Source organism: Pezoporus flaviventris, unplaced genomic scaffold (assembly GCF_033815535.1).
Source record: "Pezoporus flaviventris isolate CSIRO_AGI_PZ_B2104156 unplaced genomic scaffold, CSIRO_AGI_Pfla_v1 ptg000006l, whole genome shotgun sequence".
Taxonomy (NCBI): Eukaryota; Metazoa; Chordata; class Aves; order Psittaciformes; family Psittacidae; genus Pezoporus; species Pezoporus flaviventris.
This window is the reverse complement of record NW_026892554.1, coordinates 12,660,810-12,687,095: the sequence shown is the minus strand read 5'-3', so window position 1 is coordinate 12,687,095 and position 26,286 is coordinate 12,660,810. Positions and strand designations below refer to the sequence as shown.

At 42.6% G+C, this 26,286-nt stretch overlaps 1 protein-coding gene across 1 annotated transcript in view; it reads right to left on the bottom strand.

Annotated features, from left to right (window-relative positions):
- Positions 1 to 233: 233 nt before the first annotated feature.
- The window catches only part of TNFAIP8L3 (TNF alpha induced protein 8 like 3), a 46,666-nt gene continuing 20,613 nt past the window's right edge, over positions 234 to 26,286 (bottom strand). The window contains exon 2 of the mRNA XM_061446956.1: positions 234 to 1,700. Coding sequence (XP_061302940.1) covers positions 1,138 to 1,700 — 563 coding nt within the window. The 3' untranslated portion in view covers positions 234 to 1,137. The remainder of the gene's footprint in view (positions 1,701 to 26,286) is intronic.

Below are 26,286 nucleotides of genomic sequence, written 5' to 3'. Positions count from 1 at the left end.
ATCGTTCATGAAGCTCCATGGAGTGGCTAAGACTGTTCTCTTCAGGCTCCTGCAGAGGTACAACCCTCGGATGGCACTGCAAGCATGAGTGGGGCTTCCTTTATCACACCTAGTTTACTGTAGGCACAAATTAATGTCGTGGACGTGTTAAACTGAGCGTTTTATCTAGGTTGAATGTTTTGAGGATAGGGAATGTAAACGTCGCTCCATTGGTGTCACTCCACTGGTGTCACTCCACTGGTGTCACTCCACTGGTGTCTTTGTCGCGTTCCTCTTCACAAGTGCAATTTCAAAATCCTTGCAAAGAATGTTTTGTTCTGTCAGCCAAAACAGTAAGAGCACAAAGAGCAGCACAACCTTTGGCCTAAACTTGCCTGATGTTACCAGATACACAAGCCCTGAGAGGGGGGAAACTGCTGTACTGCTTTATCTAGTTTTCGGATTGCCTCTGAGCTCGAACTGTTGAGCTGCTTTTCCAATTTAAAATGAAACCTTCCTCCTGTTAGCAGGTATGAACCAAAACTCTCTAATGAAAACATGGCTTCATCGAGCAATTCTTTAAATTTTCTCCCACTTCTACTCAGTTTGTATTATTTGTTGTTCTCCTATCAGACTTCTTAAATACCATGCAAAATCAGAGATGGCTTCTCATATTGATTCCTGATCCTTTTGAAAGGAGTGAGTTTAATCCATTACAGCCCTACTTTCTGTCCAAGCTTTTTCATGGAGATAAAAACATATGCACCAAGGGCCTGGGGGTAAATTCCATGCGTTGCTCTTTAGCCTTCACCTGTGTAGTTTTACATAGCCATGCACTGGAGTTTACTTTCTTTTCCCATGTTCAGCCTTGTACACAAAGGTAGTAAGATCATGGTGTGTAGCAATCTCTTTCTCAACAATATCAGCAGCCTTGTTCGCTCTGCTTCTTGGAAAAGACCAAGTTATTGGAACAAAACATTAAAATTGATAACTTTCTGATTGAAGTTCATCATGAGCCTGGTGAGCACTTTCTGGCCCTTGTTGGAGACTGTACTAAGAGGCCTGTGGGAAGGAAGCTCGCTTGCTCACGGTGGCTCATGAAGGGTGGCCAGTTCTAGAGAGAAGTTTTTGGTTGGCTTCTTGGTTTGGAGCGTAGTTTCAAAGGATCTTCTCATCAAGTAGTTTGTTGATGCCATCACAGATCTTTTTGAGGTACGGCCGACAATCCCCATCAAGACTGTACAGGGCAGTTAGAAACTCCACATCTGCAAAGTGGTTGAAGACGTGGTTGATGCGCCCGTGGGATCTTGGTGTCAGGTGTCGATCTACCAGTTCATGCACAAGGTCTTTACATTCATTCAGAAGTTCTGCAAGAACATTTCTGTCAAAAGTGTACTCTACCTCATAGAAACTGACAATTGTCATCGCAGTTTGGTTCAGCTTCTTCCTGAACTTGTCTACGATTTCCAGCTCTTCTTGGTTGAACTGATTATTTCGATACAGGATCCCAATTTTTATTGCCACTTTAATCAGGTCTTTCATAATTTTATGGGCTTCCTTTTTGTTTCTCGTATGTTCCTTTGTTACTTTGTACAGCTCATCAAAGATTTCACTGCTTGTGTCATCGATGAGCATGTTAGCCATGGTTTTGGTTGCCATTTTACTCAGGATCTTTTTCTGGGCTTGCAGTGCGAGATTCTTGGAACTGAAATAATCAGGACCTGTTTCAGAATAGGAGAGGAGAAAGGTTAATTTTATTTGGTGAATAATTTTCACAAGCACTTAAGAAATTAGTATCTATGTGCTTAACTGAAACGTTATGTGTAACACTGATCATTACATATAGTCATCGCTGCAGTAACAGAACGCTTCCAGCACTATTTCCAGGTATCCTTGGGGTCTCGGACACCCATGTTTCAGGTTTTGCTGTCACTGAGGTTTTTCGCTTACAGTTTAAGAACAGAATATTCTGGCAGGGGATATCTTGTGCTGGGTCTTTGCTAGGCTTTTAATTTTGAAGTTCAATATTAAAGCTTTCTTGGCAGAGAGATCCCTTGAGATGCTGCGGTCAAAATAATACATGAGCTATTGGAGACAAGCAAAATGAGATAGTGACAAATAAATACATGCCCCTGAAAGAGTTATACTTTTGTCATTGGGAGGCACTGTTGTTCCACCGTTAGACTAAGCAGCATCTCAGCTAAGGACTAGCAAGACAGATTCAATTCATCAGCGTGGATTTGGCACATGGTTTAGTGATGGACTTGATAATCTTACAGGTCTTTTCTAACCTCACCGATTCTACGATTTATTTTGCTTTAATCACTAGTAGCGATGCCTTTCCTGATTGTTACAGGTTTGCAAAGTTACAGGATGTGATTTTTGTGACGTGTTGGTACCTCAGCGCATGCAGTCCCACCACATGAAAGCACCCGAGTATTTGCTCTACATTTATCAAATAAATATCTTGGATTTTTTATCTTTTACTCATCTGTGCAAGTTTCACTCAGCACCTGAGTGAGCATGTGGCTACTCCTGCTGGACTGTATCTAATGAGCTTCTATAATTATTGCTAGAGGTTAATTCGACCTTCCTCTGGTTTTCACATGAATGTTGGTTTTTAACTGACCCTGTATGGAGAAAGTAGATGAAACAGAAAGCTTTTGTATGAAATAATCATCCAGTTTAATACTAGGGTACTGAAGTCTCTGTTGGATCAAAGGGCATTTTGTCGCTGTAGCCAAATGCTGGTGAGTATGTACTTGGGCTTACAGCTGATGAGGTGGGTGCTGAGTGCCAGCAGAGAGGCCTCTTTGGTACCAGATACCTTCCTCGCCTTTCCCTCACACCTCCTCTCAGTGTTTGCTCATGCAGAGGTGATGCCTGTCTCTACCTGCCAGCTGCAGACCTCACTCTGCTCACCGGGAGACCAGGGCCTTGGCTGGTGCAAGAGGAATGGAGGTAACCGATGGAGGTAACCACCAACAGGTTATGGATAACAGTGACAATCACAGTTTCCCATGCTGATTTGATTTTGGAGGCTGGGTGGGTTGAAGCTGGTTGGGTGAGCTCTGGGGCCCCTTTCCAGCCTTCAGCATGGGATTGCTGTCAGCCCGGTGCGCAGCTGTCGCCTGTCACATCTGTCATGGCTCAGTCTGCTCTGCAGCCTCGCTCAAGCTGCCACGGGTTCACCCTCTCCTTCCTCCCCATGCTCCCTACATCCTCTCATAAGGATAAAGGGGCGCTGGGTGCCTGTGCTCACTTTGAATAAGTAACCCTCTGAATTTCAAGTCTTCTGTTTAAATCCTGTTTTTCGAGTTAGCTGGAATATTAAAGTCATCTTTCTTTGTGTGCTACAGCTGTACTACTGCGCAGCATGAAAGAGTAACATTTAATTGCAAATGAACCACCACCTGGAAAAAATAATTCAATGTGCTTAAAAGAATTGTCTGTCATTTGGAGAGAAAATTGTGGGGCTGAGCTGCCGACGAGGAAATGGAAAAAACTGTGATTTAATCTAGAAACGATAAAACCAGGATGAAAGCATTCTTTCACTTAGCAGTACGTGGGTATATAAATAGTATCAGTGATGAATAATTATATGCATTTGATACAGTAAAATGGAAGATTAATATTAGCATCTGCTCCTGTAGTGTTTGCTATTAATCAAGTGTATGCAGTTGTTCAGTATCTGTTTTGATCAAAACCTGCAAATAACTGCAGTTAGAATATTGAGTTTTCTAATGTTCATGACACTTGTGTGTCACTGCCACCAGGTCACAGACCTGATGGCTCCTGCTGTGCCTGGCTCCGCTGCAGGGAGAGTTCTGCCGAGCCATGGCAATTCTGCAGCTGGAGCCAAAGCAGTGGTTGCGGAGCACAGAAAGCTCTGGCTGGCAAAGCACCACGTCCCCTCTTGCATCTCTGGTGTGCCAGCACATCTGTGTGGGAGCCAGGACCAGCACAACCACCAGCACGTTCTCACACACACAGGCATGCAGCTGCCCTCCCATCTATGTGCTTTCTGAGAGACATTTGATGCTATATGAGCACATCAAAGCTTCTAGTAAACTTAGCAGAAGTGAGGTTTGTTTGGCCCCAAATAAGTAGTTCTGAGGTATGTTCCTGTATTCAAAGTCTTGGCTGTCATCCATGAAACTGAACAGAGCATGATCCTTGAAAGGTGGGTTTCTTCCCCCATGACACCCCTGGGTTTGGTACCTTAAATGACAGTAACACAGTTCCCAGTGAAAGGTGCACAAGCTATGAAATGGGCAGCGCAGCTAGAGAGCATCAGGAGGAGTTTAACTGAATGTTAAGGCTGGAGCATTTTTCCATGGCAAATCCCAAGAGTGGTATCTGCTATTTAACATCATGAGGCTCAGCTCCTTCTCACCTTTCTAGAAGTGAAATAAAATACTCTGTTACTTCATTGGCGCTGCTAAGCATTTTTCTAGAAGCTGTATTCCCCGTCCCTCTATCCTTTCCTTTACCAGGCCTTAATGCTATATCCATCCCCTCCTCTCGTATCCTCTTGCTCTCCTCTGCTCAAACCAGGACCTGTTTCCTGGCTCCTATCCTTCCTGTGGCCCCCTTCACCACTCTGTGCTCTTTTCTCTCCAGCCTGTCTCACCATGGCAGCTCTACAGCTCAGCTGTGCCAGGCATGGGTACTCAGAGCCCTCAGAAACCAGGTAGATCCAACTACTTTGTGCACTCCTTTCCCCTGCCTCCTTCCATGATTTGTGCTGCTCTAGGGTATAATCTGTGATAGCTGGTAATTAGTTTCACCACCACGACTGCCATGCACTTCTCCCAGTCGACTGTCCCAAGAGAACAAGGTGCCAATGGAGAAGGGCAGTGCTTGGTGGGGACACAGCCCCTGTAGCACAGGATGGTGCTGTATGTTAATCCATGGATGTATGTATGGATGGTGCTGTATGTTAATCCATGGATGTATGTATGGATGGTGCTGTATGTTAATCCATGGATGTATGGATGCATGGTGCTGTATGTTAATCCATGGATGTATGGATGCATGGTGCTGTATGTTAATCCATGGATGTATGTATGGATGGTGCTGTATGTTAATCCATGGATGTATGGATGCATGGTGCTGTATGTTAATCCATGGATGTATGGATGGATGGTGCTGTATGTTAATCCATGGATGTATGTATGGATGGTGCTGTATGTTAATCCATGGATGTATGTATGGATGGTGCTGTATGTTAATCCATGGATGTATGGATGCATGGTGCTGTATGTTAATCCATGGATGTATGTATGGATGGTGCTGTATGTTAATCCATGGATGTATGTATGTATGGTGCTGTATGTTAATCCATGGATGTATGTATGGATGGTGCTGTATGTTAATCCATGGATGTATGTATGGATGGTGCTGTATGTTAATCCATGGATGTATGTATGTATGGTGCTGTATGTTAATCCATGGATGTATGTATGGATGGTGCTGTATGTTAATCCATGGATGTATGTATGGATGGTGCTGTATGTTAATCCAGAGCCTGCAGCCTGCTGCCACAGTGCCTCCGCCACATCAAGAAACCGCTGAAAGCTCCGGGAGGAGGAGCACTGGTGCATCCCAGCTGCATGAGCAAGCGGCCAACCTGGACTCTGGGATCAGTGCTCCGCAGAGCCTCAGCCCCCGGTCTCCAGCTGCCCGAGTGCCTGCTGGTGGGGTCAGGCGATGTGCATGCAGTGAGGAGGAGGTAGATCGCAGCCATCAGCCCCCTTGGGCAGCCCAGACAATGGCGTAGGGGCTGTTTGCAAAGGGCTGTGCTCAGCTTTGCTTGTATTCGGGGCATGCACAGCTTTACAACAGGGTATGCTGGAAGGCGTGAGAGGGACTGTTTGGATCCCTGCCCCCAAAATCACGTCGTGTTCAGACACCACGGTGACGCTTTGCCTTTCCAAGATCACAAGTAGCTAGCCCCGTGATTAAATCCAGGCTTTCATGGGGACTGCAGGTTTACTGTGGCACTTTTCTTACTGCAGCACGTTGCTCATTACACAAAAAAACCATCTTTGCCTCCTACATACAGCAATTCTATTTTCTGCTTGCTTTCATACAGCAAAACAAATCAGCAACAACATTATAGATGCCATTAGCTTCCAGGAACATTACACCAAAGCTAAAAATGAGAAACCAACCTCTGAGTGTACTGCTTTGCTGGGTAATGATTAGCTTCCATTATAGAAAGTCTGACATCTTGTTACTGAAGTAAGGACCAGTTCTGCCTTCAGATCTCTTCTTTCCCTCTCTGTCATCCGGAGAGTTGTGTATGATAAAAGCTAATAAAAAAGGCCCCCATGATGGGATTGGTCCCACAGCAATCTTCCATCTTCCAGAAAGTGCAGCTCTTCAGACCTGTATTTCCACAGCTGTGGTGCCTGAAGAGGGAATGGCACAGACCCAGCTTCATGAGGGACCAAAGGGAGAGGCTCCCCGTGCTTGGGCAGTCCTGTGGTCAGGATGCTACACCGCTCCCCGCCAGTGACAGCCCCGCTTCTGGCACACGGTGCTGAGCATGACAAAGATGTCTCTCATCCACTAAACTTAATAACAGGATTGCTTAATAACAGAGTTGCCTAATAACAGAAGTGTGGAAAAAGTTTGGCAACTCTGGAGGGTGGATGTAGAAGTTTTGTATTTTAAAAGTTTTTGAGACAAAAATGCAAGGGCATCTGTAATATTCTTGAAGCGTTTTGGTTCCAGATGGCTGTACCCAGTACAAAATGGTTAGAACTAAATGCTCAGCAATACTATTTTCATGTAAATATCCATTCAGCCACTCTGTACAAAACACATGGCAGAACCAGTGAACCAGAACATGCTCCCACTATGCCCAGGAGAGAGCCTGGTCGACGTTTTCTGGAAGCAATTATGCAGACACAGAAACAAACCCCTGATATGAATCCATTTCCCTCCCAGTTTGCCGCTTCTTAGTCAAAGCCTTAATAAAGTTTTGCAGCCAGGGTATTTTCTCTGCTGGCAAAGGGCTGAAAGACATCTTGAAGTGAGCTCTGGAGGGAGTGCTGCTTCACAGGTGAAAATGGGGAGCGCAGGACTTAATCTGAAGTGTCTCTGTGGAGTCTGTCTAGTGCAGTTTTAATTGTATTAGCAGGCTTGCTTGGATGGGGAAGGATGCAAGGCTATCCCTCTGGTTCTGTGGAGCTACGTCTGACACGGGAGCTGTTTCCGTAGTGCCTGCTGCAGCTTGCACTAATTAATCAATTACCTCAACCACTGACTTCACCTGCTCTAAAGTGAATCACACTTGGAGCTGTGTCTGACCTCCCACGTGCTGCGAGTACAACCCCAGCTCCCAGCAGCTGCTGATGGGCTGCTTTCAACCTCTTGCCAAGCAGTGTATTGGACAGGGGTTTCGCTTGACAGGTGAGTTGAGCTGTGGTAAGTTAAAGGACTGAGCTAAAGACATGAAGAGGATGCAGAACTGCAGTGGGAGTCTGCAGCCTGGCAAGAATGGGAGGTGATGGGAATGTGAAAAGGTCCCTGCACCTGTGCTCCTGTTGTGCTGTAAGTAGGCAAAGGGATGAATCTTAACAAGTGAGAAATACACCAGAAAGTAAAGATGATGTCAGGCTGACATACTTTTAATACTCCTGAATCCTCAATTTTCAAGCTCAGAACAGCCTCTGCAGCAAAAGACAGGCTTTAAGGAGTCAGCAGTGCCTTTGGAAATGCAGGCATCCCTCCAGCTGCTAGCAGTTGCTCAAGACTGTGGGAGATGGACTAAGCCAGGGGACAGGCGCACTTGAAGAAGTCTGCCACAGTATGGGGTAGCTGGGTTGTGAACACTGGTGTAGGAATGTGCTGTTTTAGTGATTTGTGTGACCCAGTTTGTGTTTTAACCCGGTGCCTACCTGCCCCTGAGCCTGGAGAGTCTGGACAGCCAAGGAGAAGGAAGGAGGCAGCTGCATGATAAAGCTCTTGCAGAGAGCTAAATGAGCAGTGGATATCTGCACGGTTATTCCAGTGTTGCTGCTGGTAATTTAGAAGGCCGGCAGTTTGTTCCATTATAACCTGGAGTGATCTGTGATGTCTCTTTTTCTTGACATCAGTAGTTAAGAAAGCATAAATAGCGTTTGAGGAAAATAAGAGCAAGGAGCTTTATTAAGCTGATATGTAAAGCTGTAAGGAAAAGAAAAACCTAGCGCAGAGTTGGAAATGAGAGTGTTGAAAAGCAAAGAGCAAAAAGATCTAGTTGTTTCATTTGCAACACTTGGGCAAAATAGAAGTCATGAGCTGCAAACCTGTGTTTCATTTATCCTTTAAGAATCCCTTACATGCCATAAGACTGACTAGAAAAGTAAACCACAGAACTCAGGATTTCAAAATAGCTCTAAAAGCAGGCAGGAAAAAAAGCACACTAAAGGCACTTCTTCCATAGCATTTAGTATGAAGGCCAGGGTGTTAGCTCTAAGTGTGTGTGTTGCTCTTGGACAGCTACAGGATCACTGCAGAAGAAACATTCAGTGTTTCCAGTAACTTTAAGCCAAGAAATCCAATTGACCAGATGGAATATATCAGCTTTCTGTGAGGCCAATGTAAACATGTGTAAGCACCAGGGGCTCGGTGCTCAAACTCTTAACACTTTTATATTGTTACTATGAACATAAAAGGGTTGCTCATCTCCATAGTGGAACAGGAGATTACAGAGTGGTAATTATATGATCCTGGGAGAATGTACTGGTATCCAAGTGTCTGAAGGCAAAACTTGTGCATGCTGGAAATGGCAGCAATATCCCTGTACAGAGGGAACATGACTGAATGGAAAAAGGGAAAAGACCATTTTTCCCTTCAGTGCTTTATATGAGCAGCAATCATGCTGCAAAAAAGGACTGTCTGGGAATCTAGCAACTGGAGATTTGTAGTGATACTCTTATTTCAGCAGCTGGGTTTTATTTAGCATTTACTTTATTAACAATTCTTGTCGCTACATACTTGAGCGGGCCTTTCAGTACCTGGCAGAGGTGGTGGTAGGCTGGGGAGCCCCTTGTGTAAAGAGAAGAGGCACAATGCAGAACAAGCCTCGAAACTATTGTCGTTGTCCTGGTAATGCCTCCTGAGATGATACCAAGGGGGAGAGGGTCTCAGCTGCAGTTTCCATCGGCTCTGCTGGAGTTGCCAAGAGAGGGTTTGGCTAAGATGTTCTCCTGCTACCCCCAGTAGCTGGCTGGGGATTGAACTACATTGTTGTACTCTTCTACCCTGCCTAAACACAGCAGTTGGCAAGTGGTGTCTGGGGGACAGTGCTGTCCTGTGGCTGAAACTGGCCCGTGGTGTGGAACCTTCACAAAAGCTCCCTTGGTTATATGGCACAGCTGACATTATGCCATGTTTTTTATGGCTGCTATCTGACACTAATACACTTGGTCACATCCTGGAAACTCACATCCAGCATGTGAGAGAGGAAACCACTCTTTGACAAAAAGGCTCAGTGAGGATCATCTCCATGTGATGTGTCCTGGTACCAGGCAGCAACTACTTTGCTAACAACCCAGCCCTTGGGTCTGGCCTGCCAAGTATGAGCTTGGCACATGCAAGCAGGAAAGTTGCCTCTCCAAAAGCAGTGACTTAAGATCCTAATTTTATCCTGATGGCGTATATCAGAACCAAACCTAAACCCAGCTGCAGCACAGGGAATGGCATCTTTGGAGAGCGACTTACAGGTGTTCAGTTTAAGCTTTGCACCTCCCATTTTGTAGCATGCAGGGAAGCTTTGCCAAGGCAGCAAAGATCTGGTTAGCTTCTGGCAGCTGGTGGCGAGTGTAAACAATGCAGAGCTTGCTTAAACAGCACACGTGGGGGACACACCAAGTATGAAGAAGGCTTTGCTCTTATCTGAAAGTGCCCAGGTGTTATAGAATTAAGTAAGTCTGTCTGCCAGGAGTAATAGCGAAATACTGGGGTGTTTGGGTTGTTGAAGCTTTCCTGTGCAACCAAAAGAGGTTTTAAACTGAACACTGTATTTCATAAAGCGGTTCAAAGTCTCTCAGTGTCAGCTCATTACGGTGATAGCAAGTGCAAGCTCCACTGAGAAGACTGAACACCCCTACCCCAGAAGCTGCTGATTTAACTCTGCCTGACACCGCAAGACAAAGCTTGCACCCTGATGGCAAAGGTTTGACAAGGGAGGAATGTGCAACAGATTGAGACATAACAGACCAAGGCATTGCCTGGGCTGATCTTTAGGGACTGGGAATGCGGGAGGATTGGTTACTACCCTATTGCATTGACTCACTGATCCTGTTGCTCTATATTGAAATAGGTATTTGTGATTATATTGTGGGTTTTTCTTTAAATGCTAACTTTGATCAAAAGAAGTCTAGAGCAGAGAGGCATGCTGATATATCCAAAATGCTACAGCAGGATCCTGGGACAGTGCTCTGGTGGCAATAGGTGAGGACTTTTTGGTCTTCAAACTGTGACTTCTCCCCAGCCCCTTAATATATGCTATTTAGCAAATCCTGGACAGTAACTGTTGAAAAGTGTAACTTCAGTCTCCGAAACAGTTTGTGTTTAAACTCCTTTGTCTTCTCCACAATTACTGCATTTCTTAGACTTTCCTTTTAAAAACGCTTCATTTAAGAATAAGGTATCATGGTGACTACGTAGCAAAAATACCTAATTAGACAAATAATTATTATCTCTATAGGAAAATTATGCTTGTTTTAATGTCTGGCCATGTAATTTTCACAACAGGACAGTAATGAGTTCTTTGATATGTGCTAAGGAACCGTTTATTGCTTAGATGGGACAAAGTCTCTGGGGAAGCCACAGGCATATAATGAATGATAAACCAATTATCTTGTTAAGGTAAAAAGCCTCACAGGCTTCTTTAAGAGGACTCTGCCATCACATTCTTCCACACAAAAGTAACAATTATCTAGAAGAGAAAGGACTTCTTGCCAAAGTGTTATTTGCTACCGTGACTCTTAGAAGCCATGAGAAACCCTTCAAGTTCTTGCAGCTATTCTGGTTTTATCCAGATGCAATTATTGTAGCGACTTCTCTTTGTAGATGATCTGTAAAACCTGCCTGCAGTTTTACTTTATGATTGGTTTCTAAACCAGTAAATTCTGTTTTGAACAAAGACTTGAAGAGGAAAACAAAAAACAAACTTGCAAGCACTGAATCATAGACAATCCAGCCTCTGTTATCTAAGCATGGGGAATACAGCTATGAATCCTGGAAGCCAGCAGCTAGAATCGCTTTAAGCTGCTGCGGCTTTAGGATTTCAGTACATACCATCTCTCTTGATCCAAAAATGCAGTAACAATTTGGGCTCTCCTCTTGCCCCTCTAAAACAAACGCATCACCACCTGCCTCAGACGACACACACAGAAATCAGAGCCAGGGCAGGCAGTGTATGTCTGTATGGTAGGTGCTTTCCACTGTCTATTTCTGTGCACAGTGATCACCGGCAGAAGCACATCTCCTGGTTCAACCTCTGGCTATGTTTTCCTGCTGTAGACGGGGGATTTGGTGGCCAGGAGCAGCTATTCCCTTTTTCTGATGTTTATTTGACCAATATGACAGTTGCAACAGATCTTGGGGGGCTTGAGTCCATGTTCATGAATTGCTTGGATTCCTGATCAGGCTGCGTAAGCTTTTCTGTGTTTTCTTGCATACCCTCTCTGATAGGGTGAGGGAAAGATGAGGGCTGTAGAAGCATCTGTGCTTTTTTGGGCTTGATGCTTGGCAATTGCCATATTATCACTCCTGGTTAACAGGAGGTGCAGATTTCCCTGTGCTTCTGTAGCCCAAATGCTTTCTATTCCTTCCACATAAGTCTCTTTAGCATGCAAGAGCCACTTGTTCCCAGTAGGAACATAATAATATGCTGTTAGTAAAGCAAGGCCTGGCAGTATCAGCCCTAAATATTAAACAACCTCTGTGTAATATGTGTGCTTTAAACAGATGAAGTGCAGCTAAGAAACAGGCGATTGGGTACGGGTTCACGGATCTCTCTCTCCCCCACCTCTCATTTCTCATCCCCATCAGGGAGAAAACTGAGGGTTTATTTTTGTGCCTTAAAGTTGCCTGTTGTTGCAGTACACTATTCTTTCAACGTCCTTGCCCTTTACATAGAGTAGCTCTATTTTTAACTCTAATATATTGAGTGACATGAAAAATAACCACATCTATGCTCTAGGGATGTACAAAATTCTGTGAGAAAGCAAGCAATAGAGACCCAAGGGGAGCTGGTCTGAAGATGCTCTGAAGCTCCAAGTTGGCATTTCTCTATAGCTTAATAGGAGGCTTAAAAATGGGGGGAAAAGTATTTCTGTTAAAGCAGGTCAAGGTGAATAAACTTTCACAATAGGCTGTAACTGCAGAAGGTGTCAAGCTGCTGCTGACCAAGCGGGCTCCCAGCTGCACAGGTCTGAGCTCTGTTACATCCAGGGGGAGAGGATGTGGGTTGGCAGCTCCAGCACTGCATCCCTGCAGAACTACACCAGTATCTATCTCTGCCGAGCATATGGCTCTGCTCACCAGCCTCCAGCGTGCTGTTCAGATACACCCAAAATAGCCCACCTTGTCCCACAGAGGGGAGTGACTGGAAGCAACACTGAAATTCACTCTTGTCATGTGTTTTTGTCTTGTTTTCAAAACCAAAAATCGCATGACCGTCCTGTTTAGCCTTCTGTGCTTGAAATGTGTTGAGTACACCGACACAGTGTAAGTGTTGGATGGGTAGGGGTAACACTGAACAGTGTGTGTATGTAAATGGGAAGAAGCCAAGGGAATTTGGGGGTGAAGGGGAAAGGCAGGCTGTTTAACTTTGGAACTGATTTAAGTTCATGGCATTTGTATATCTTGTTTGGTGGTTTTGGGTTTTATAAACACCATGTGCTATATTGTTTTGGTATGTTGGTATTTGGTTGCTTGACCAGTAGGTTTTAAAAAGGTGATGCATGGAAGGGGAATAAATCAATTGCAGAGATGATGTACATCTGAAAAAACATATGTCCCCAAATAAAATACCAGAGCAGCTGTTAATTTTTCCAATTAGCACCAGCCATGCTTCCGAACTCTGTTTTTAAACCAGAGAAGAGAATCAAATGAGGGAAAGACGAAGCAGGCAACAGTGGCAAGAAGTGTGGCAGCAGTTATCTTTTCCAAGCCAGGAACAGGCACTCTAGACTGATCAAAACATTTAAAACTCTTAAGAACGTTTAATTAACCTTATGCATAGACTGTTGTCTCGTTTTTATTCTTTGCTTACGTGCATTGGGGGAGTCAATGAAAAGAAAAAATCTCATGCCTACTTATAATACTTGCTGTGTTAAAGCATCGTTGCATCGTTACTTACAAGGTACGTGGGTGCTACCTATGCACGTGTACTCACAACAGTTTTTGTCCCCTCCATAATGCAAAGCCTAGATTAAAAATACCTGATGTATTGCTAAGCACAGTCCAAAATATTAATTCCTAGTCTGAGAATATTCTGGAGGGAGAGGAAGACTACAAAAAATCTTGTTACTGCAACTTGTGAAGTCTTTTGCAGTAAAGGAAATGCTCCCAGTTAATTCACCACTTGCCACACCAGCGACCCTCCTGGCTGCAGAGCATCCCTTGCTCTCTTTGCCCTGCGTCCTTCTGCCCCAGTGCACAGTGCCTCAGCAGGTGGCCATGCATTACCCCTGCTCTGTGCCTGCCTGCCGGATGGAGGAACCATCAGCTTTTCAGACCCAGGTTTTAAACTTAGCATAGTAGTTTTCAGCAAACAGGTCCTTGCTCCACCCGCACAAACACTGCAGTGTGAATTTCACTGCCATTTGAAGCAGACAGTTTTGTTTCCCCCAGCTCAAATTATCTGATGCTCTGTGGTGTAGCTTTACAATACTGGCCCATCACCAGATGGGAATTTTGCTTGTGCAAGTTCATAAAAGACCTGGGGGCATCCTTCCTTTCTGAGTAAGAGCTGCTGATAACATCAGTGGCCTGCTCTGGTTTCTTTTAACTCATCTGAAGCATTTATTTGTTTTTTTCCCACTAGAATTATAAAGATTTCTTTAGAGACTTCTAACAGACAATCCCACTCTGGCCTTGCTGAAACAAAACCAGTTTGCTGTTTGTTTATAACCATCAGAAATGATACTGTAGGATCCATCTTCAATGAGTTAGTTCAGTGGTATAGTTATAGATGAACCAATGGTGTTACAAGTTGAAATATATATATATCATTGCTTACCCTGGCTGACAAGCAAGCAAGTAAGTAAATTCCTTTTCCTTATAGTTTAGGGTTTTCCCCCATTCTTCAACAGAGAACAGATGAGGTGTGTGCTATGCTGGAATAGCTGCCCATGCACAAACACTGGTGCTCTGAGCACATTTACAAGAAAAATCTAAACTGATTGCGTCAATACTGTTAATCCAGGGCGAAAACAATGTCTTGTTTTAAGTCTGCAAATGTTAGAAAAGTATTTCTTAGCAGCAAAGCTGAAACTGGAAAGGCAAAAGACATGAGTACTTAAAAACAGACTCTGCTTATGCCTGTTTATTGTAGCTCCCCCAAAAGGACAACAAAACTAGAGGAGTCTTCGTTTACTTATTGTTTTAAACAATTCTTTACTGTTTCCCTGGTGATTTTTTTCTCCTGCCTCTAGAGAAGGATTAGCTGCTGGGGAGATGGCCAGCCCTGATTCTGAATGGAAAACTCCTGAGCAAAGGAAAAACTAACACTGGTCAGTGCAGCTGGGTTTCATCATGCTCTCCACCGCTTACCAGTTTTTGTGCATTTGATTGGAGATTTATTGGTAGGGAGAAAGCACACATTGCTTCATGTCTCAGATGTGATCTATAACCCTGCTTTCCTTTAAGATGAAGCCTGATTTAGACTTTAATATGTCCTCAGGTTGATCTGCTCTGCCCTGCTCATCTGCACTGTTGGGTCAAGCACTCAATGCAGATGCACAAAACACTAAGAATGGAATACGTGATGGATTCCATCCCCATGGGGAAAAAAGGACACAGATTATTTATCTGTCCATCCCACATGAAGTAGGACACCTGCTGTATTCTCCGTATTCATTCTCCTTAATCCAGTCATGAAGAATGACCATTTATCCAGAATTTTCTTCATTACAAGGAACAGTTTTTAAGCCATGAAAACCTTAGTACAGCCGAATGAAAATGTATGCTGAGTCTTACCATAGGAGCAAAAGTTTTTATTTCCTGTGAAAGGATACAAAACCCAGGAAGGTGGATTTGCCGATCAGTTCTGTTCCCCCTTGGTTTAAGATCTGCATGAATAGTATCTGCTGAGAATTAATGTCTTGCTGCCAATGACTAAGGAAAGAAAAAAATCCTGAGGTCATACTGGAAAAGAAGGAGGAGAAACTAGACTATAAATGATAATGTCCTTTTTATGGGTTTAAACTAAAGTTCTAAGCATATCATCAATACTTTCACAGGGATGTAACTGACCCAAACAGCATAAATAACATCTTACAGTCAAAGCTCCTTTAGAGAATAAATGCTAATGAAATAATCTGGTTTTGCACTTCTATCTTGTTCATGGTGTGTATATATATTGCAAAACATATCATGTCAGGAGGAGTATCCTGATAACAGGAACCCTTTCTCTGTCATCAGGGAGTCTCTAATAACAGTTTGACAGCAGTTGCTGTAACCACCCATGGTGCAGAAGCTCACTCTAAGTACAACTCTTTATTTCAGGAAAGCAGAAATGGAAGAGATGCTGGACAAGTACTGAAACAGTGAAGGCAGCTCTTAGGAGGTCTGCTTCATTATTCTGAGGTATGTGAGTAACAGCAATGTGTTGTTTCCTGTTAATATACATATATGTATCCTCATCATATGATAACTGCAGCTATATGGAGTGAGGACTGAATCTACAGAGGAAACATGAAAAAAATCACTACCTCCATGTTACCTAAAGAAAACCCTGAAAGGACAAGTATCAATGATAAGCACAGATAAGCAGAATGTGACATCCCTCCTGAGGTGCCAATTCTGAGAAATCTCTGAGTACACATGTACTGAGGTTATATGTGCTGATACCTACACCTGTGCTGAAAGCATCAGCTGGATCCAGCACAATGCAGAATTGTTACCTCTGAATACAGCAGTAACAACAGTCTCTAGAGAGACTCCACATGAACTGAATCAGGCCCTGCCTGATATTAAGAGAAAGAAATGTAGCACAGCCCACATGCTGTTATCATCTTGCTGTTTCAGATACCAGCAAAACCGCTGCTGCTTTTAGATCTGGTTAATGGTAACAGAGTAATAGAAAATTCTGCTAAAAGACTGTGCATGGGAACAAAAAAATCATTCCACCAAAACTTGTAATTTGGTCAATTTTGCCGTTTCTTAATCTCAAGCATGGTTTTTTAGTGTCTGTAGTACATGCGGAAGAAACAGAGCTACTTTTCCTTCTGGAGCCATTCTAAGTATAGGCAGCTTCTTGAGGCTTACCAAGAAAGTTACCGAAGATGAATTTAGACCCATCTTATCTCTCCCGGATTTTGATATGGTATTCAAAGAGTGAACACCCTGTGGAGTTTCCTCAGATAGTCTAGCAGTTGCCTGAAGGGAAATAATGCTTAGCTTCCTATCACTGCTTTTTAGGGAGGTAAGCCCTTCTTTTTCATAAAGACCTAACATTGCGTTTCTCAGTCCTGTTCTAAGGCTCTGCTGGATTCAGTGCTCTTTCTGCCCGAAGAAGCATGACAAAATCTACTTCTTGCTCTAATCTCACCAGTCCCTTAGGAACAAACTGAATTCTGCCCAATCTTGTGTTTCCCATGTAACACAAGTTTCAGACAGTGGAAAAAAAAATAATTCCTTCCTTGAAGAGGGATTTATCATAGAATCATAGAATGGCTTGGGTTGGAAAGGACCTTAAGATCATCCAGTTCCAATCCCCTGCCATGGACACCTTCCCACTAGACCATGTTGCCCAAGGCTCTGTCCAACCTGGCCTTGAACACTGCCAGGGATGGAGCATTCACAACTTTCCTGGGCAACCCATTCCAGTGCCTCACCACCTTAACAGTAAAGAATTTCCTCCTTATATCCAATCTAAACTTCCCCTGTTTAAGTTTTAACCCGTTACCCCTTGTCCTATCACTACAGTCCCTAATGAAGAGTCCATCCCCAGCATCCCTATAGCCCCCCTTCAGATACTGGAAGGCTGCTATGAGGTCTCCACGCAGCCTTCTCTTCTCCAGGCTGAACAGCCCCAACTTTCTCAGCCTATCTTCATACGGGAGGTGCTCCAGTCCCCTGATCATCCTCATGGCCTCCTCTGGACTTGTTCCAACAGTTCCACATCCTTCTTACGTTGAGGACACCAGAACTGCACACAGCACTCCAAGTGCGGTCTCATGACAGAAGAGCAGAGGGGCAGGATCACCTCTATCTGTATGCTCTCCACTGTGTCATGTTTATGTGAACTGCTATTATGCTCATGTGTTTTGTAGGGTTCAGCTTTTCCTGAAACATGTCTGTAGTTCCTGCTCTGTGCTCCTGCAATAGCATAAACCAGGGACATTCATGTCTAATTACATAAATAATTAGCAGAAAGCAATCATTGCTGCAGAGAGGTTTTAATCAAATGATACATTTGTATGCTCTTAAATGGAGACAAACCTTAAAAAGGAATGACTGTGTACCTGTCATTCAGTATTATTTTTTCAAATACCAAAAAATCTTAAGAGTTTCCTATGGGTTTGCACCACAAAACCTAGAGGATGATAATCCGGTGTTAGCACTCTGAATATAGGTATTGCTATACTGCTCACAGGGAATAACTGTTAGCAGGAACATTTAAGTAAACTCTATCATTAAGTTGAATGATGCCCTACAATAATTTAACTTTTACCAACGGTCATTATTAATTCAATGGAACTTCCCAGGGTGATTTAAGCCAAAAGAGACACATTTCACAGTCCTCCCCATAGACACATAGTACATTATCTGTTCAACATGGAAGGTCTGGAAGAGGAGCCCTTTGGTTTATTCTTCATTTTAATTAATGCAAATTTGAGTTGCTAGTGTTATGCTATTAAGCCTTACACTACAATGTATTTGAAGCTTCCTTTGGCAAATAACTGAGGAGATTTGTAACTCAGCTGGGCTCACCTTAGTGGAGCTGGGTTTGCTGCCAAACTCAAGAGCTGGCATGCTTTTTCTTTCCTCTTTTTCCCACCCAAGTCTATTAAAATAGTTTCTTTTGCAGCAATCTGTTCTCCTCCTCTGGGCCTCATGGTGTGCTGCTGAGGACCCCTTGGCATAATGCTAACTATTCAGGCCTGCCTTTGCCTTAGGGGTGAACTTGCTTACCTGCATTTCTTCAGCTCCTGGCAGCACTGGGTCCTCTCTAGCTACAGTCCACTCAGGTTTGTTGTAGGAGATATGCTATCAGCATCTCCCCATCAGCCAGCTGCCTGTCCTGTCTTCAAGCCTAAAGCCTGAATATGATTTACCACTCGCTGCTTTTCAATATTCTCTCCCTAAATATTAAATACGCTCACGCTTACAGAGAAAACGCTGCAGCTTTACCCTTCCAGCATGCTTAACAACCATCCCTCCAATGCAAAATATGCTCATGCTAAAATCACATTTTCTTACAGCAAATGGGCACCCCAGTGAGCCTCTCAGACTAGCTTCCCATTATGTGAACTCTCATCAAGTGCAGCTTAGTGGTGCTAGCATGATGTTGCATCAGTGGACACTTATTGACTTTCATATACACAGAAATTGCTTGTGGAAAGCTTTTATCAAAGAAATAAAACTCCAAATGCCAGAAATCTCTCTCTCATATAGTGAGAGACTGCCTCGAAACCCAAGCAGCATGCTACAGCTTGCAAAATTTCTGACAAATGGAAACAGTCACTTAAAAAGCAAAAAGTAGTCAGCTGTCACTGCCCACGTTCTGGACCCGTGTTCATGCCCATGGCTGGCTGATGCATCTTCTTCCTGAAACTCACACAGAGGATACATCCTCCCTGTGTAGGAGCATTTGCTATATGAGGCTCTGTCCCTGGAATACATACAGATCCTAAGGTTGTATATGAACAAGCCAATTTAGGACATGATTCTACCTCCTTCTGCACAGATTAGAATTCTTTTGCTATATTCAGTGTTTCATGAAATAAAGTCTACTGATACCAGTGGGAATGGCCTAAACTGGCCATGTAAAATTATGATGTCATGTATGATGACAGGGAGATTATTTTTCCAAAGATGCTTCCTTACTTCGGTTTGCCTCCAGCCATTTTCACATCCAAGACTGACTTAATATCCAGCAGGAGCTCTTTCCTAATTCTTTTACAGGGAACTCGCTATTCAAAGAGGACATGTTCCAAACAACCATATTTTTTTGAGATGCCTTGCATCATGTTTCTCACTGTATTGTCTCTGTACAGGATACCTGCTGTTATTGGTCTAATTTCCCTCAGGTACTAGAGGATAGCCAGGCTTTGCACACTGGTTACTGCCTGAATTAATGTCCTGAATGCAAACAGTATGTCTTTCGCATACTCTCATCCTCCAGGCCGGGGACTGGATCAGTAAGCGCAGAGGACTGTTTTCTGATTTCTCTTAGTTATGTTTATTTTTCACTATGACAATTTCTCAAACAGAGAACAAGCTGAAATCTTACTGTGTCTGTTCTTGCCTCATTCCTCCTCCTTTTTTTTTCTCTTTTCATAAAATAATTATGCAATTCATCTGGAATATGGGAATATAAATTACTTCAGTCAATGGCTAGAGGTAGGAGTGACTTTTAATGACATTGTCTATGCTTTAGCTTCAGAAGTAAAGAGACAAAAGGCATAGGTCACCAAAGCAGTAAATGGAAAAAAAACAATCTTCAGAGATAGGAATGTGCAGTGAATGATTAGAACCTCCAAAGTGCTGAAATATTATAGGCTAGCTCTACCAAGCTCTCATGATTTATAAGATCTCTGGAACTCTTAGTTCTGTGTTATTTCTTGGCTGTCATTCTTATCACATATGCTAGTTAATGTGTTTTGTTAAATATGGGCAACTGTAATCACACTCTGTTCTCTCTTTAGGGTCTGCTTGTGTAATTTTTTTCCCCTTTCTTTGTTATACAAGAAATGGACTTCAAATAAAAAAACCATGCCAAAGCCAGGTTAGATCTCTGACAATGTCTAGCATGGTCTAAATGAAATGGGTATATTTCTATGGATTTTGATTTTATTTACTTTCCCAGTTGTCTGTAGGTACTCATTTGCCCTGGAAAATCTACAACACATACCTACTCTGGTACTGAAAGATTAGATGGAGAGCACAGAACAATGTTTTATTGTTTAATAGACATTTTGTATTGCATTAATAGCAGTACCTTCTGTTTTGTTCAAGGCCATTGCAAAGCGTACCTGGTTTATTGTCCTTTAGTGGCGAAGGTGCAAGCTAAATGGACTTCTCCTTCCTTCCCCATTTCTACAAAATAATGTCCTTTCAGATATCTTGTTTTATAATAATAATTCAGTCGGCACACAAACACCCCCCTGCTTTCCTCCATGCTTCCAAATAGCTTTATCTCTGTGCTGCTCAGTACACGAGCAGCAGTGATGCAGAGGTGGAAAATGCTCATCTAACACAGGACTGTGATTATGACAATGTGGTTTCAGCTCCTCATGCCATAAGAATGAGCTGTGCTATCATGCTAGGGGCCGAGGAGATTAATGTGGCCAGGAACTGCTTTGGATAATATTTTTTAGCAGGTAAGTACAGGGCTGTATGATGTTTCTTGATAGAAGAAGGCATCTTTCATAAAGACCTCCTCATGTCCTTGAAGAGCTCCTTTCTTGGTTTCCTCAGATAAGACACAAAGCCTGCACGGAATCTAACAGGCCATTCCCTGCACTTCTGTACCTCTGGAGCACTGACACAGCAAAGGAGCCATTCATTAGCATGGCAAACGGGCTCAAAGATATAACCCTTGGGATAACATGGACGTAAAGCACCAAATTCAGTAGCGTTATCACTTCTCTTTTGTAACTACATTTTTCTTACTCATGCAATATCAAGTACGGTATTTCCCAGCAAAAGTGATCTGTAATTACAGCAATTCCTAAAGTGCCAGTAGTTTTAATTGCTGCCTTTTGCTGTATTTTTGGACTTGCAGCTTAAGATGGTCACTACTGGCTTAATGTTTCAGACTTAGTATTTACTTGGGAGGGGAAAATGCTTCACTGAATTTTATAGTAATGGACAGGTTTATGTGGAGCCTTTAAAAGATTCAGTGGGAAAAGTTTCCTCTGATTCATTGCAGGATTTGCAACATTACGTTGCAGCACAGTTCATGAATGAATTCCTGAGAGTAAAGCTGTTTGGTCTGCTTCCCCTAATTGAGATGCACAGGAATAAACTGAATTATCTAAGTGGTAAGTGGAGCAAAGCAACACTTTTGAAGTCCAAACTAACTGTGAGAGGTTAGTAACACCAGCAAAGCCACCTCCGTGTAAAAATCTAAAATCCTTATCCTTTGAACAGTTACAATAATGAGCCTATTCTACTCGCTTAGTCCTGACTAACCCACTGAAGTGGGAAGGAAATGAATGAAAAGCCGGTTCTCTCTCCATTGCCAGAGAACAGCTTTCCAAACAGCGCTTTTCAGCGGTACCCTGATTAGAATGACTGGCGGCTCAGGGGACTACCAGTTGCCAGCCTTGGCACCTCGCTGATTTTCAGCACTATTTGTTACTTTTTTTAAACCCTAAGCAAGTTGAAACTAATCAAAACACGCTTCTTCAACAGCCAGGCATTTCACACCCAAGCCCTGCTTAAACTTACTCATGAGAATAGCTTTGTCATTTTATAGGGTATATTCTGAGTGAAATGAACAGACCTTAGTGTGAAATTGAATTTAAAAAAGAATTGATTTCTTCCCCCCCACCCCTTCTCATATCTTTCCAAATACGTCCTAAGTTTTTGCCTGTACTAAGGTAACCCTGTTCATGGATCTAATGTTTAATAGTCAGATTGAATAATATCCCAAAGATGAGTCAGAACATTGATGAAATTTGCACTGAAGTCATAGAAAAACATAAGCCCTAAAGCAAAAAGAATTTGTGGTCTTTTCATCCCAAAGTACAGATCCAGCCTCTGAAACTATTTGCTCTTTTTCAATCTAAGAAGCTAAATCCTCTGGTGTACACTGGCACAGTTCCACTTGCACTGATAAACCGCTGTGGTTTTATACCAAGCAAGGGAGCACTGCCCTCATCAGATATATATTTGACAGGTTGATTGAGGAACAATAATCACTCTGGACCTAAAGAGACTTAAGACTGGACAGATATCATGGCTGTATTTACTGTATCTACTTATGCAATTAGGAACAGGGAAACTCACAAATTATTGGTTGTACCTAGCATTAATATAAGCTGGAAGTGTCGTTATTAAGCTATTTTGATGGAAAATATTGACTGGTTGAAATATTATTGGAAATGTGTGTACTATTTATAAAATTCCATATGTTTTCTTGTCAATCTCCCAAGCTGGCAGACAGCCCTTTTTTCCTGTGTCTGCCATTTGCATTAGCTTTGCTGCATAGATTTTAGCTGAAAAAATGACTTGTTCTTGTGTGATAGGGAATCCAGGTCTTTGCTCCTCTTCAAACAGCTGATATTGACCTTGGTCTTGTAGGCTCAGTATTGTTTTGAGGAAAAAAAACAACCAAACAACCAAAACCCAAAACCAAACACCAACCCCCCCCATGTATAAATATGCATAAATATGTACAGACACACATATTTTTACATTTTCTCAGGAAATTAGTGACAACACAGCACCACTGGATTTTGCTAGTCTTTCTAAAACTGCCTTTAATCAGGTCTAATCTTGCATACCCTTATGTAGATTTCCCTAATGATATTGTAATTTCATCTCTGTGACACCACAGGACTGACAATAATGATTTGTTCAGAATTTGTTATTTATTTCTTACTGTCCAAAGCCTTTGTCATTTCATAGACTACCAAATGCATTCATTAGGATACCCTACTTCTAACGGCAGTAATACAATGGAAGAATTATTGTTGTCATAAAATGTTCTAAATGTATTTTTGTATGAAGGGAATAGCCCTATTTCTCATCAGATCAGTAGGATTAAATCACATACTTTGGGAACACTGTTGCTTATTAAGAAATTATTTATGAGTTGAATTATATTGCTTCTAAATATATAAAGAGTTGGGATGGCTTCCAACAATTACTTAAGAAGGCAGCCGAGTGATGCTTTCCAATTAAATCAGTCTGACTTTTTTTTAACTTCTTAGTGTCCTGTGTTCTTTCTTCTATTTTTTCACGATTGAAGTAGATAACGTATTAACCTCCTACCACTGAAGTCTTGCACATCTCCTCTTTGGTATCCTTTCATGTGGTGACGATCAGTAGGAGTCTCTCTGTAGGTACTCACTACATGAAAGGTTTCTTTCTTGTCCATATGCTGCTGGTGGTGCTTAAGTTCTTCCTTTTATTCAGGACCAGTTGTTATACAGAGCTTCAAAGCTTATAACTTCTGATGGCTCATTTATATTTGTATTCTTCATTCTTTGATAGTGATCATGTTAAAAAAAACCTGCTGAAAACAGTGCAGCACAGAAAACATTGGCTTCCGTGGTAGCGCCTGTGCTGTTCAAATTATGCGAGGAGATAGGTGTAACTCCATGGCCTTATTTATTATCACAGGAATAAAGACACATTAATTAAAAACAAAAATGTGAACAAGCAAAAGAAAAAAATCCACTAAACCATAAAGCATTCCCTTTCCCACTTGGATGAAACTCTACAGAGAAAAAAAATCACAGCCCTCCTCAGAGGTCTGTCTCCTAGGTAAACCATACCACAGAAACTTAAGTTATCTAGGCTGAGTCTTAGACTGTGGACCTGGGTGGGACACCCCAGACCAGGGCAGCCCGTGAACTTTTCCCAAGGTGTCAGTGAAAAAGGTAACAAAGAAAACCTTGTCAATCAGTTATCTGTAAACGTGTATTTACTATATAAGCACTCTCAACTGAAGAAAAGTTAAATAAACTGCAAAAAAACCCCACTCAAAATCCCTGGAGCAGACTATTGAGTGCTTATTCCTTGGCAGAACAGCCTTCCCATAGCTGGCTATAGTCATCGCTGCAGAGTTCACTTTGTTCTATGCTGAAGGAGTATGTCTGCTCCAGAGTACATGAAGCCTGCCTTTATTGCTGGGGTTGGAAGTGTGCCACTCAAAGAACTAATCAGAATCATTTATTTTTTCCACTACTTTGGAGTAGATAGCAAACTCATTTGGGTATCTGGCTTATTTATTTAGCTCTGTTACAGGTTCATCTAGTTACTGATGTTCATTTGCAAGATTTAAAGGTTTCTTCTCCATTAGTGCTGGGAAATGAAACCAGATTGTGTTACTTGGAAAAATGACTTAAAATTATGGAAATCATTCTCGTACAAGGAGGACAGAAATAGCCCAACACAAGTGTACTTTGCAGTTGCCAGTTGAAACAGCAGCCTATTTTGTGTGACGCCTTTCACTGATTCCTTTCTAGGGTTGCTCCCTAAAAAGACTCTACAGTTGGTGGGTCTGAACTGCTGCTTTCTGTCAAGGGGAAACTGAGTGGCTATTCCATAGTCCTTTTCCAAAAGCTCCTTTTGAAAGCTGAAACACTGGAGCACAGAGATCTGCCAGAGCGCGCCACTGGGAACAGAGGAACACAGCCCTTGCCTAATGTCAGTACATCCTGCCAGCTCCTCCCGTTCTGCTACGACAGCTCATATTCTGTAACAGTGGCTATTGCTGCTTGTGCCATAAGTAGGAGTTTTAGCCAGAGGATTCATGAAGCCAAATCCATTTTTAACTTGTCCACATCCCCACCGGCCTCCACGAGAACTTCCCTGAAACAATGTTGATCAGTACTTGGACTTGTAGGCAGAGCACAGCTTGACACAAACTGCTTTCCTTCCTACAGAGTGGAGTTACCCTGCCATGCTGTTCCACATAACCGAGTGTTAAGGAACTGGCATTTACAGACCTATCTACTGGTTTTAATAAAGGCTTCTTTAGGTTAGTTTCAGGACCTCAAGCTTTCTGGGCACAGAACTGCCATCTAAATTGATGCTTTTAGGACATTGCATTCATCTCTGCGTGGGAGACAACACATTGGTAGTTTTTGACAAGACTGACAGAATTAAGGTGGTGATTGACATATTTTGCGTAGGGGGAGGATGGTTTCTGACCATGTGCTTTTCCTTTACATTGTATATAGGCAGCCAGAACCCTGGCTACTCCCAGGGAATGCAGTTCTTACTCTAAAAGTCCTCTGGAGCAAATCAGAGCAGAGTTAAGTCTGTGAGCCATTACCAAAGAGCACTCACAAGATAGTGGATGAATTTGTGATTATTATAGTTGAGCTACTCTAACTCATGGTTAATTTTATTCACAGATTAATCTCATAAAAGATAATTTAATGCCACTGTGTTAAGCTCAGGTAGGACTGTCAGTCCCTTGGGTAACATTCCTTACAACCAAATGATGCATTAGATTTGGGATTTGGCAACAAAACTCACCATCTCATTGAATTATACCACACCTCACTACGTTTTCACAATGACATTCAAAGAGTAATGGTACACTAAAATACATAGTTATGTACTTCAATGACATGCCCTTAAACAGACTTTTGTGGAATGTGCACTCTGCTGTTTAAAACTGCATTCTCACAAGCCAGCTTCTGTAAACCACGGATCAACCATGGATAATCCTTTATGGCTAGAATTGAAGAATTTCTTAATGCTATATTGTCTTGTGGTAATGGAACATATAAAGAAGCCCTGCAAAACTCTGCAAATTACTTAGGGCCAGCCATAAGCTCTCAGCAGTATATGGACCTTAGGTCCTTACCTATGTGTATCTTATGGAGATCTTTTTTACCCATATGAATTCTAGTCAGAGTTGGGATGGACAGAGGAAGGAGTGGGAGAAAGGGAAGCTTTACCCCCCTTTGATCCCCAGTTCTGCTCAATTCACTGATTTTGTTATGTGCTTGTGTGCTTGTGGCTGTAAAATGCATCTTCCTCTCCTAGGTCAGGGCTGTAACCACCCCTGCTGATTGTTTGCTCTAACTTTCTTCTGCCCTTCTGACAGCAGCTAGTTGTTCAGCTCACTTCCAAAATAGCACTTTGCTGCTCCAAAAATTATCATGGCTTCTCTTTTGGATCACAGCCTCTGTCAAACTGTTTATTTACAACACATCTTAAAAG